Here is a 13,325-nt window from a genome sequence, read left to right on the forward strand (position 1 = left end):
TTTACTTCCATAAATACTGGATGGAAACGTGGTTACTGACACAGAGGCAGGTGCCTGTGAAAAGCTATAGGGCTACATTTCTGAGCTCTGTTTACCTGCTAGCAGTAGAACTAATACTGGCCCTTAACTAGACCCACCTACAGTGGCCTATGTTGACGTAATACTCTAGCCAATCAAACAGTGCTGTCAGGAAGTAAACAAAAAAGGGTTTCCCAAAACAAATACAATGTCTTTGACTTGTAAATTCAGCCTTGTAGGTTGTAAATTGGGGATTGTTAAGTATTTTTTTTCAATCATGCCCTGCTCAGTAATCTTGTCCACCAGCCAGCTCTCTCTGTCAAACCTATACGGTAGCAATTGAGCCTGAAGACGAGGTTCTGCTGTGTAATAAGAACAATTACGCCACAGTTATTAATTTGCCTTTTACATATCACACTTACTATGTCAAGTTGCGAAAAGATCAATCTTTTAATCACATCATATCCAAAAACAAACCATCCACATGAACAAGTAGCGCGGTTGGGTATGATGAGTGTACCATTCTCCTTTCTCCAGGGCCCCAAGCAAAGGTTTCTCACAATTACCATAGTTAACTCACAATAGACTTAAGAAGTAGGTTTATTTTTCACTTCCCCCTGTAATGAAAATAGAATCAGAACTATCTGAAGAAGAGGAGTATTCATAAATACTGAAATGTTGTCCCTTTCATCTCCAACTTAACAGTATGTCAGGTTGATTTTCTTACCTTAACACCACCTTTTCACCTTTGTCGAACATACCACAAGTCCATTGGAATCACATAAATAACAAGTACATGAAATGACAAACATTGACCTCTACACATGGAAATACTAGACCATCTTGCCTCTCACACTACTGACACACATAAATCATGAATAAGTAGGAGTTAGTAACTACTCTTGCTGCCGTTATGTAAAAAGCATACAATGACTTAACTGAATAAAACAGCAGTGGCATTGAAGTCAGCCCATAACATCACTCAGTAAAAGCAAACAGTCTGGAGTAAGTCCTTGGATGTCACCATTTCCCTAAATAGTGCACTACTTTTGACCAGGGCCCTTAGGGCTTTGGTCAAAATAACTGTACTACTGTATGTAGGGAAATGGGTGAAATTTGGACACATTCCATGTTGAGAGTATGAATCATATCATGTAAAAAGACATTGAGGACACTACTATCTTGTCTTCCTTCTCCTTAATTCTTCTAAATTCCTGTATCGTAGAGAAGTTAACTTACATTTGCTTTTCACCAGGACTAAAACACTAATTTGTCACCGTTAACTGAGAGAACACTTCAATCTCGCCCACCTGACACTAAAACCTGTTCACCTCAAGTGAGAAACACAGCCCAGACAATATCCAATGTGAGAAGGATACACAAAAGCTAAAAAAAAAAAAAAGATTGTGGAGAAAGAGACAAAGGGTATAAGGCAAGTCTGCATACTCCCATAATACAGTAATAGTACATACTGGCATTTCATCATCGGGACCCATCCATCCCACTCCGCCCCAGACACAAGTCATCATAATACAGTAGAGTTGCATCCCACCCTATTCCCTTTGAAGTGCACTAAATAGGGAATAGGGTGCCATTTTGGACATATCCCAAAGCCATACATCCATCCCTCCATGGTGTGGTTGTCTCAGTGCCATGTGACTGAATGAGAATCATCATCCCACTCCAAAACACAGACAAACAGAGGCAGGTTGGTCAGGTTTGTCAGAGTTTGTTTGTTAGAATCTACTCCTCTGTCCACCTCGCTCGCTCTCTTTATAAGTGGATTTAATACAGTTTTGGACAGTCCCCTGCAGTCCTCGGTGCTAGTCTCTCTGTGTGTGCACCGTTAGCTGGCCTGGTTCTGCTTCATGTGGCCTTGGTCTTCTGGTTGCAGTTGCTGTCTGTGGAGGTGGAGTCCAGGTGGGAGAGGATGGGGGCCAGATGCAGGCCTTTCTGCTGCTCCTTCAGGCGCAGGTGTCGGGGCTTGACTGGCAGGGCTACGGCCAGGAGAACACAGCCGATGTGGACGCTGAAGTACCAGGACCTGGGAGGGGAGAGGTGGGATGATTTAGGGATCAATATAAGAATCAGAATTTGACAACTTATAACAAATATTGCAAGGAATTTCTCTTGGTGTTGTACACCGAAAGTTCACATCAACTATCACAACAAGTTCATTCAACTTCTCAGAAAGGGAACAAAAAGCTACTGTGTAAGGAAGATTATTGTCAACATCAAATGTGTTTAATGCCCTCGACTATTTTCAAATATCAAACATCTAATCTCTCTAGAGCTTGCTAGCTCTATTCGTATTATATATTCACTGAACAAAAATCTAAAATGCAACAATTTCTAATATTTCACTAAGTTCCAGTTCTTAAAAGGAAATCAGTCAATTGAAATGCATTCATTAGGCCCTAATCTATGCATTTCACATGATTGGAAATACAGATATGCATCGGTTGGTCACAGATACCTTAAAAAAAAAGGTAGGGGCGTGGATAAGCAAACCAGTTAGTATCTGGTGTGACCACCATTTGCCTCATGCAGCTCAACACATCTCCTTTGCATAAAGTTGATCAGGCTGTTGATTGTGGCCTGTGGAACGTTGTACCACTCCTTTTCAATGTCAGTGCGAAGTTGCTGGAGATTAGCGGTAACTGGAACACGCTGTCATACACGTCGCTCCGGAACATCCCAAACATGCTCAATGGGTGACATGTCTGGTGAGAATGCGAGCCATGGAAGAACTGGGACATTTTCAGCTTCTAGGAATTGTGTACAGATCCTTGCGACATGGGGCCGTGTGGGGCCAAGTAATGGCGGCGGATGAATGTCACGACAATGGGCCTCAGGATCTTGTCACAAAATCTCTGTGCATTGAAATTGCCATAGATAAAATGCAATTGTGTTTGTTGTCTATAGCTTATGCCTGCCCAAATCATAACCCAACCGCCACCATGGGGCACTCTGTTCACAACGTTGACATCAGCAAACCACTCGCCAACACAAGGCCATACACGCTGTCTGCCCGGTACAGTTGATACAGGGATTCATCAATGAAGAGCACACATCCCCTGAGGTGCCGGTGGTCATCAAAAATGAGCATTTGCCCACTGAAATCGATTACAATGTCGAACTGCAGTCAGGTCAAGACGCTGGTGAGGACAACAAGCACGTAGATGAGCTTCTTGAGACAGTTTTTTACATTTTGTGCAGAAATTCTTTGGTTGTGCAAACCCACAGTTTAATCAGCTGTCCGGGTGGCTGGTCTCAGATTATCCTGCAGGTGAAGAAGCCAGATGTGGAGGTCCTGGGCTGGCGTGGTTACATTTGGTCTGCGGTTGTGAGGCCGGTTGGACGTACTGGCAAATGATCTAAAACTCTGTTGGAGGCTGCTTATGGTAGAGAAATGAACAACAACACTGGTGGACATTCCTGCAGTCAGCATGCAAATTGCACGCTACATCAAAATTTGAGACATCTGTGTCATTGTGTTGTGTGACAAATCCGCACATTTTAGAGTAGCCTTTTATTGTCTCCAGCACAGGGTGCAAATGTGTAATGATCATGCGGTTTAATCAGCTTCTTGATATGCCACATCTTTCAGGTGGATGGATTATGTTGGGAAATGAGAAACGCTAAGTAACAGGGATGTAAACAAATTTGCGCACAACATTTTAGAGAAATAAGGTTTTTGTGCATATGGAACATTTCTGGGATCTTTTATTTCAGCTCATGAAACATGGGACCAACACTTTACATGTTGCATTTACGTGTTGCAATTATATTTTTGTTCAGTGTATGTCTGTCAGAAGGACTAATAGTCCTCTACATTTCAGCGATAAATTAGCCTGTTGGTTAGTTTTAGATAAAAACACAATTGTTCTTGCACTTCCATCCAAGGTCAAACTATGAATACTTTTTTAGACTTGAGGTAAAGTACTGTTCTCTGGATGTGTACCACACGGCACCCTATTCCCTATAGAGTGCACTACTTTGACCAGAGCCCTATAGGATGCCATTTACAGTTGAAGTCGGAAGTTTACATACACTTAGGTTGGAGTCATTAAAAGTCGTTTTTCAACCACTCCACAAATTTATTGTTAACAAACTATAGTTTTGGCAAGTCGGTTAGGACGTCTACTTTGTGCATGACCCAAGTCATTTTTACAACAATTGTTTACAGACATATTATTTCACTTAAAATTCACTATCACAATTCCAGTGAGTCAGAAGTGCACATACACCTAATTGACTGTGCCTTTAAACAGCTTGGAAAATTCCAGAAAATGATATCAGAAGCTTCTAAAGCCATGACAGGCTAATTGACATAATTTGAGTCAATTGGAGGTGTACCTGCGTATATATTTCAAGGCCTACCTTGACATGATGTGAAAATCAAAAGAAATCAGCCAAGACCTCAGAATTTTTTTTTTGTAGACCTCCACAAGTCTGGTTCATCCTTGGGAGCAATTTCCAAACGCCTGAAGGTACCACATTCATCTTTACAAACAATAGTGTGCAAGTATAAACACCATGAGACCACGCAGCCATCATACCGCTCAGGAAGGAGACGCGTTCTGTCTCCTAGAGATGAACGTACTTTGGTGCGAAAAGTGCAAATCAATCCCAGAACAACAGCAAAGGACCGTGTGAAGATGCTGGAGGAAACAGGTACAAAAGTATCTATATCCACAGTAAAACGAGTCCTATATCGACATAACCTGAAAGGCCGCTCAGCAAGGAAGAAGCCACTGCTCCAAAACCGCCATAAAAAGCCTGACTACGGTTTGCAACTGCACATGGGGACAAAAATCGTACTTTTTGGAGAAATGTACTCTCGTCTGATGAAACAGAAATAGAACCGTTTGGCCATAATGACCATCGTTGTGTTTGGAGGAAAAAGGGGGAGGCTTGCAAGCTGAAGAACACCATCCCAACCGTGAAGCACGGGGGTGGCAGCATCATGTGTTGGGGGTGCTTTGCTGCAGGAGGGACTGGTGCACTTCACAAAATAGATGGCATCATGGGGTAGGAAAATTATGTGGATATATTGAAGAAACATCTCAAGACATCAGTCAGGAAGTTTAAGCTTGGTCGCAAATGGGTCTTCCAAATGGACAAAGACCCCAAGCATACTTCCAAAGTTGTGGCAAAATGGCTTAAGGACAACAAAGTCAAGGTATTGAAGTGGCCATCACAAAGCCCTGACCTCAACCCTATAGAACATTTGTGGGCAGAACTGAAAAAGCGTGTGCGAGCAAGAAGGCCTACAAACCTGACTCAATTACACCAGCTCTGTCAGGAGGAATGGGCCAAAATTCCCCAAACTTATTGTGGGGAGCTTGGGGAAGGCTACCCGAAACGTTTGACCCAAGTTAAAGGCAATGCTACCAAACACTAATTGAGTGAATGTAAACTTCTGACCCACTGGGAATGTCATGAAAGAAATAAAAGCTGAAATAAATCATTCTCTCTACTATTATTCAGACATTTCACATTCTTAAAATAAAGAGGCGATCCTAACTGACCTAAGACAGGGAATTTTTACTAGGATTAAATGTCCGAAATTGTGGAAAAACTCAGTTTAAATGTATTTGGCTAAGGTGTATGTAAACTTCCGACTTCAACTGTAGGATGCAGACATAGTTTCTTGCCACTCACCTGTAGAACTTCATAGAGGGCCCGACAGACAGCAGCACAAAAGGCACCACAGTGTAACAAATGGCAATCTGGGTGCCCGCCCACGTGATCACATCATACACTAGCTTGTGTGACGGCGTGCCCAAGAAGTGTGGCCTCACGTTGTGTCTCATCTAGAGAGAAAAAAAGAACCAAAACAATGAATTCAGTGGAGCAAAAGAAGAAGTGAGACAAAATGTATAAACGACCCTTCTAAATCTGCTGCTCTGCCCTTAACTCTCTCTTTCTCTCTCCCTTGCCAAGTTCACATTTCCCATATCTAAGGTTGCGTCCTGAATGGAACCCTATTCCCTTTATAGTGCATGGGCCCTGGTTAGAAGTAGTGCACTATATAGGGACTAGTGTACAATTTGGGATGCAGCCAAGAGTCAAGTTTTCAACTGGACTTTCTCTCTCGGCTCATCCATCAGCGGTGATCTGCCTCGCTGAGTCTCAAAGTGACTCAGGTGATGCTCCATTAGCCTGATTCCTGCCCTGTCTGCTCTCCATCTGTTTGGCTGGCTGGCCTGTTATCTGTGCAGTCTACCAGCTGGACCCAGGTCCCAAATGCCACCCTACTCCCTACACACATCGTACAAAACATTAGGAACACCTTCCTAATATTGAGTTGCTTTTTGCCCTCAGAACAGTCTCAATTCGTCGGGGCATGGACTCTACAAGCTGTCGAAAGCGTTCCACAGGGATGCTGGCTCATGTTGACTCCAATGCTTCCCACAGTTGTGTCATGTTGGCTGGATGTCCTTTGGGTGGTGAACCATTCATGAAACACACGGGAAACTGTTGAGCGCAACCAGCAGCGTTGCAATTCTTGACATACAGTACAGGTGTGCCTGGCACCTACTACCATATTCAAAATCCTTCTTTAAAACGGTCTCCTACCCTTCATCTACACTGATTGAAGTGGATTTAATAAGTGACATCAATAAGGGATCATAGACTGACGAGGTGAAAGCTATGTCATGGAAAGAGCAGGTGTTCCTAATGTTTTGTACACCCATAGGGACCAGGGCTCTGGTCAAAAGTATTACACTAAGGAATAGGGTGCCATTTGGGATGCAGATCCAGTCTGTAATAAATACGCTACTTCCTTCAGGCTACGCCTTCAGAGCACAGAGTCTCCATGGTGGACTAACTATGACTGATCCCCTAACCCACACTGATGATGCAGAAATAAAGAACCGTCAGGATGAACGTGGCTTTTTGTCTTATCTCTAATGGGAACGAAAGGGCCATCAGGATATCTATGGTGATAGCTGAAGTCATTGACAATCACATTTTTTAAATTTTTTAATGAATTTTATATATATATATATATATATATATATATATATATATATATATATCTTTTTTTTTTTTTTTAAATCGGTGCCTTTGAAAAGTTTAGGGCTTAGTGAGTCTCGATAGAAACAGACTAGAGTGAGAGAGAGGCCGGCCTGTGTCTGAGTGTCAGTGTTAGTTTTAGAAGAGGGCGATATGGAAAATGAGAGCTATACAGAGAAAGGGAGAAACATAAAGAGACACAGAGAGAGAGGTCTGTTTGTTTTGGAGAGAGAGACACAGACAGACAGAGCGAGAGAGAGAGAGAGAGAGATACAGAGACGGTACTCACGGCGCGTGCAGCCAGTGTGACCACAATGCCGGTGAGGAAGGTGAGGTAGTATCCAGGATAGGCTCCGTGCCACATGGCCGACAGGATGAAGGTAGCCGCCGTGGGGTTGTAGGGACAGCGCTCGTAACACACCCTGTGTGCGCACACACACACACACACACACACACACACACACACACACACACACACACACACACACACACACACACACACACACACACACACACACACACACACACACACACACACACACACACACACACACACACACACACACACACACACAGAGAGAGAGAGAGAGCACAGGTTCTATGGATTTCTATTTAATCTGCATCCATTGATACCAACCATTAGTCTATGTGATTAACACAGCTAGAGCTGTGTTAATAAAACAAGGGCGGATCCTGAAGGGGCCCGGGGCCGGATCTTTTTACAAAAACGTCTGTAAAGTCCGAATGGTTTGAGCTAAAAACTATTAAAAAGCCATCTATGAAAAGCTGAGACTCTTAACATGCATGTTTTACTCTAGCAAGCTCACAGGCTAAACTAGAGTCGTTAGAAGGTATGGGGTGCTTCTACATAGAAGATCATTGGAAATCCCAGTACATAGTGTCTATAATACTATAATAAACTCACATAGTGGAGGTCACAAACTCCACACAGTTGTCACTGACTAGCTGGATATTCATTTCTCACAGAGCAAACAATTTCTGTACCTACATTGATTCATACATTTTTGTCATGTTTTTGCTTTGGTAGACTTTTTTGTGTGTGACGTGTCAACAAAACTCATGAATGCAACTATTTATGTCAAATTATTTTGCATTCTACTTGTAGCCCTGGTTGTGCTGAAAATAAAATGCTAAAACACTTCATTGTGAGGCTAAATATGAGGGCTGTACATTCAGATAAATGAAAGTCCGATAAATGAAAAGCCGATTTTTGCTGGGGTCTCAGAACTGATAGGGTTAATGGAAACTACTTTTAGTGCTAACAAATTCCACTAGGTGGCAAACTTTTACACAGACAGACAAGTCCCCAGTGCCATGGGTATAGGCACATCCACAAGTTACTTAGGGCACACCTCACATTACAAATAAATAAAGACTAAACTGTAATTACAATGCATTTAAATAGTATGTACAATGTGGCTGCAAGCTGGTGTTGATAATTAGAGAAAGAAATGGATGAAATTACACTTTGGGTCTTTACCAATTACAGACTAAGCCTGGTTTCTTTTGTCTCTGTACCTTTTGAGCCAATGTGCCGTCTGTATATTCCAGTTGTCGAGGAACATCTTAAAGCTGGTGGCAAACTGGAACCAAGGGAGAGGAAGGAAAACATCAGTATACTCTGTAACTTTAGCTTGTATTAGAGTTATGATAAACACACTGAGACATGAATAAAGACAATGGCACAAAACATTTTAAAAAGAAAATCTAACCTCAATATCCATTATCCTCAGATTGGAGATGAGATCCCAACGTGGTGAGCCGTCGCTGGTGTATCCGTTGAACCCAAAGCCTGCTGCGTTGTTGATGGCATCGGCTGTTCAGAATGAAAACACGTACTTTAAGAAACACCATCTCCATCCACTCACATGTTCCATCTGCACTGTCATCCATCAATCAATCACTTGTATTTTATAAAGCCCTTCTTTACATCAGCAGTTGTCACAAAGTGCTTAACAGTTACCCGGCCTTGACCCTAAAGAGCAAGCAAAGCAGAAGTGAAAGCACAGTGGCCAGGAAAAACTCCCTAGAAGGAAGAAACCTTGAGAGAAACCCAGCTCAGAGGTGACGTATTGCATCCACAAAGTGCACCATTTATTAGTGATGATAATATCATTATAGACATTAATTTATGTTATTAACATCAGATCATCCATCATCCTAATAACAGCGTATTAATATCAAAGTGCAGGACAATACAGGAGCTATACATCATGTTTATGACCAGTAAAGTGAAGCACCATCTTCCTTTGAGCTCCTGCAGAAGGCAGTGTGGAACAACAAGACAATGAGGCCGTGCATCCGTTCTCTGTGTGTGTGTGTGTGTGTGTGTGTGTGTGTGTGTGTGTGTGTGTGTGTGTGTGTGTGTGTGTGTGTGTGTGTGTGAACAGAGAAGCACCGAGTGAGTCCCACCTCCACCTGCTTGTTATCACCATACTCTCACGCCTTGCTGCAAACAAACACACGCATGCACACCTTGTTGCAAACACTTCCATGATTAATTCAGCACTCCTCTCGTGTGGACAGTGCAGACCCTAAGAATAACAAGGCCATATTTTGGATATCGGTGAGGAGAAGCTGAATTTCTGACTAAGTCAAGGATGCTACCTCCATTAGAGATGTTTCAAATACAACCGGCCCATTAACAGTCAATGGATTCAGGGAAACTAAAACTGCTGATCGAAGTTGGACTGATCTCATCACCTTTAAAGCTCATCTGTTCTCAATCTGGGAGGGGTTACTTGTCAACATGGAATAATGGAGGATATTACAGCTAAGAATTGTTTTCAGGATCAATCAATGAAAACAAGCCTAAAGATGGAGCTTAACAATGGAAAACTGTCTACGACTACATCGCGTCTCTCCTTCCTTCTCCCACACTCCCCATCATGGATTTCAAAGTGTTGGACTGGTTTAAACATTGGCTGAAGGGCAAGTGCACACTTCGAAAGAAGGGTGGAGAATCAGACGGCATCCTATGGAAGAGAGAGAAGACCCACCCAGTGTCCAGACGAAATAGTACTTGGGCCGGGTGGTCAGCATGGACAGGTAGAGGTAGACCACCTGGGCGTAGAAGGGCGTGGTGGCGATGAAGTCGTCGTCGATGTTCCGTTCCACAGGGAACACTTTACACACGGACAGGAAAACCATGAGGGAGAAGAAACAGGTGGCCAGTTTACGGACGACTTCAATCTGAGGAATGGGAGGGGGGAAAACGTCAGCCATTAAAAACAGTGTGTCTCAAGTGGAACTCTATTCCCTATATAGTGCACTGCTTTTGACCAGGGCCCATGGGAATAGGGTGCCATTTGGGACGCAGCCTCCTTAAACTCACATCGGCTATGTATAATTGAGCTCTTCGTAAGAAAAGACAAGACGGCCATGTTGCTATTCCTTCAGTGAATAGGGAATACTGTGCATTTACTACACAGCAAGGGTGTCCTCTTAGAAATAATGTTTTCAGACAAGCATTGATAAGGCCGGTAAAAGCAGAGCATTTGGTAACTTCCCAAAACATCATTGAGACCCATGCTTACGTTTGGGGAGGGGTCAGTTTGTTTGTGCCTGCCATTGGCCTTCCCATTTGTCTGCTGGTCTCTATGGCGATGGCAGGGCGTGCCCTCAATGAAGGCGATGTAATCGTTGTAGGAGCAGGTGGGGCCGGCCAGGATGCCCATGAAGTTGCAGTTGTAGCTGAAGTACTCCAGCAGACTGGGCATTCTCCTACAGGGGAGGATGGAAGAGACACAGAGACAGTCATAACACAGTCATTACAGTGAAGGGGGAGACAGTCAACATAGAGATAGTGACAACTTTGACACAAAGAAAGGGACTCACAGAAACCATCACAACACAGTCGCCCAGTCATTACAGTGACAGTACAGACTGTGATGCTGACTGATACAGGCATAGTTAGAATCCACAAAGACTCTCTCCACCTCTCTCAAGATAAATAATGTAACTAAAGACATTTTTAAATAACCTTTTAAAAGAGCTACATGAAATGCCTATGGCTAGAGACTAAGGGTCGATTTTGGAATTCAGCCACTACAGAGCCAATCAGGGCGTCCTTACATGCTCATACAGGAAGCTGCCATTTTCTGCTCAAAATAACAAAAACATACGTGTAAAACATACTTTATAGCCAGGATTTTCTGATTTGGAGTCAGCTGCTCCTCTTTCCGGCACATTCCTGTTGGGGGGAGGGACGCAGAGAAGAACACATATGTAATGCTTGCTTTTTGATCAGGGTAGGCCTTCCCTGTGGCTCAGTTGGTAGAGCATGGTGTTTGCAACGCCAGCATGGTGTGCGCAACGCCAGGGTTGTGGGTTCGTTTCCCACGGGGGGACAGTAAAAAATTTAAACATTTAAAAAAAGAAATGCATGAAATGAAATGTATGCATTCACTACTGTAAGTCGCTCTGGATAAGAGCATCTGCTAAATGACTAAAATGTAATGTAATGTAAATGTAAAATGTGGTTTGTGTTCAAGTTCATTCAAAGATACTCACTTTGACTTTCCAATGTACTGGAACAAAAAACATTTCATAACAGTATATATGGTTGACAAGGGTGAGGCCACCATTCCATGCCCATAAACTCAGTGTTCTGAGAAGTCAGTGCCGTCCTGTCCTCTCCTGTGACTGTCCAGTGTGGGTAATGATATCCATTAGGGCCCAGTGGTCGGTCTCTCTCTCTCTCACTCTTTGTAGATCCCTGCTGATCTAAGGGCTAATTAACAGATGCTAAACTTCCAGAAAGTTTGGAGCCCCGTTGTCTCGCCAACCCCTCATGTTGCACACCGCACCCTGGGGATGAGGTGACCGGAGGGAAGCGGGCCGAATAATTTTGAGTTGTTTATGGGGGCCATTACTCTGATAACAAGATAAGTACAGCTAATCAGCTCATTATATTACAGCCTGCTAGGGACTGGAGCCACATGTGACACAGGCCATCCCTCATCCCTGTGTGTTTGTATGCGTGGAAAGCTATTTATTTTGATGAAGCTATTGCTCCTTATTCTCTCGAACACATACTTTCTATTCTGCTTTCTTCCTCTCTTTTACTTTTGGTCCGAGAGGCAGTTATCAGAGTACAATAGAATGTGTACTCATAAACGTACTGAGAACACAACCTTATGATCCGACTCCTCCACATTTCTATGGCGAAATGGAGTAAGTATGTGAGATGTTCCAGCGATTTGGGGGTATTAAACATGCCATAACATTGGAGGTGATGTGTGGAATATCCCATGACGTTACCACTGCATAACTTCTGTCTTTTGGTCCATCTGACATCAGAGGAGGAGACAGGCTTATACGATTAATCCAGAAATATATTCTCTATGTCTGGTTTGAAGGGGGAAAAAAGCTCCTTTACTTACCATCGTGGATTTCAAACGTCAAGCTGGTGATCTTCTGTGTTATCACCATCATAGGCCTATGGAGAGAGAGGGAGACAGAGAGAGAGAGTAAGAGAGAGTGAAAGTGTAAAAGAGACTAGGGGGAGAGGAAATGAAATGAGTGATCATAAGCAAAAGCTATATTGGGATATAAAGCCGTCCCATGAATTCAGGCATGGTTTCACACAATGTTACATGAGGACATGGGGGCATTGTATTACCGCACTCGAGTCTTACCCTGTGAAGTCAGCAGAGTACATGCCATAGTCGAAGACGTACACACGCGTGATCTGGCAGAAGCTTAGATACCCCAGGGCCACCACCAAACAGTATCTGAGAATAAAGACAGACAAGCTCACTACTAGGGCTGGGAATTGCCAAGGACCTCATCGTACGATATTATCACGATACTTAGTTGCCGATAAGATATGTATTGCGATTTTCAAGATGCTATATGTATTGCGATTCAATAGTGCGATTTTATTGCGATTTGGTGTTCCAAACATATTCTTCACTACATGCCTGCTGCAGAGAGATGAGAGAATGCATCAGAAAACAAGTTTTGGTCATTTAGGGAAATACAGTTGAAGTCGGAAGTTTACATACACTTCAGCCAAATACATTTAAACTCAGTTTTTCGCAATTCCTGACATTTAATCCTAGTAAAAATCCCCTGTCTTAGGTCAGTTAGGATCACCACTTTATTTTAAGAATGTGAAATGTCAGAATAATAGTAGAGAGAATGATTTATTTCAGCTTTTATTTCTTTCATCACATTCCCAGTGGGTCAGAAGTTTACATACACTCAATTAGTATTTGGTAGCATTGCATTTAAATTGTTTAAATTGGGTCAAACGT

At 42.9% G+C, this 13,325-nt stretch overlaps 1 protein-coding gene across 4 annotated transcripts in view; it reads right to left on the reverse strand.

The window, feature by feature from the left end:
• Positions 1-449: 449 nt before the first annotated feature.
• Positions 450-13,325, reverse strand: part of mboat2b (membrane bound O-acyltransferase domain containing 2b) — a 75,724-nt gene continuing 62,848 nt past the window's right edge. For 3 of the 4 annotated variants that reach the window (XM_014204846.3, XM_014204848.3, XM_014204847.3), the window contains exons 4-13: positions 12,705-12,800; positions 12,450-12,505; positions 11,203-11,257; positions 10,602-10,788; positions 10,065-10,257; positions 8,778-8,881; positions 8,584-8,648; positions 7,334-7,466; positions 5,686-5,837; positions 450-2,062 (exon numbers count right to left, since the gene is read on the reverse strand). In XM_014204846.3, coding sequence (XP_014060321.1) covers positions 1,885-2,062; positions 5,686-5,837; positions 7,334-7,466; positions 8,584-8,648; positions 8,778-8,881; positions 10,065-10,257; positions 10,602-10,788; positions 11,203-11,257; positions 12,450-12,505; positions 12,705-12,800 — 1,219 coding nt within the window. In that variant the 3' untranslated portion in view covers positions 450-1,884. The remainder of the gene's footprint in view (positions 2,063-5,685; positions 5,838-7,333; positions 7,467-8,583; positions 8,649-8,777; positions 8,882-10,064; positions 10,258-10,601; positions 10,789-11,202; positions 11,258-12,449; positions 12,506-12,704; positions 12,801-13,325) is intronic. The other variant, XM_082976774.1, reaches the window with a different exon arrangement.

Source organism: Salmo salar, chromosome 06 (genome assembly GCF_965601325.2).
Source record: "Salmo salar chromosome 06, fSalSal1, whole genome shotgun sequence".
Classification (NCBI taxonomy): Eukaryota; Metazoa; Chordata; class Actinopteri; order Salmoniformes; family Salmonidae; genus Salmo; species Salmo salar.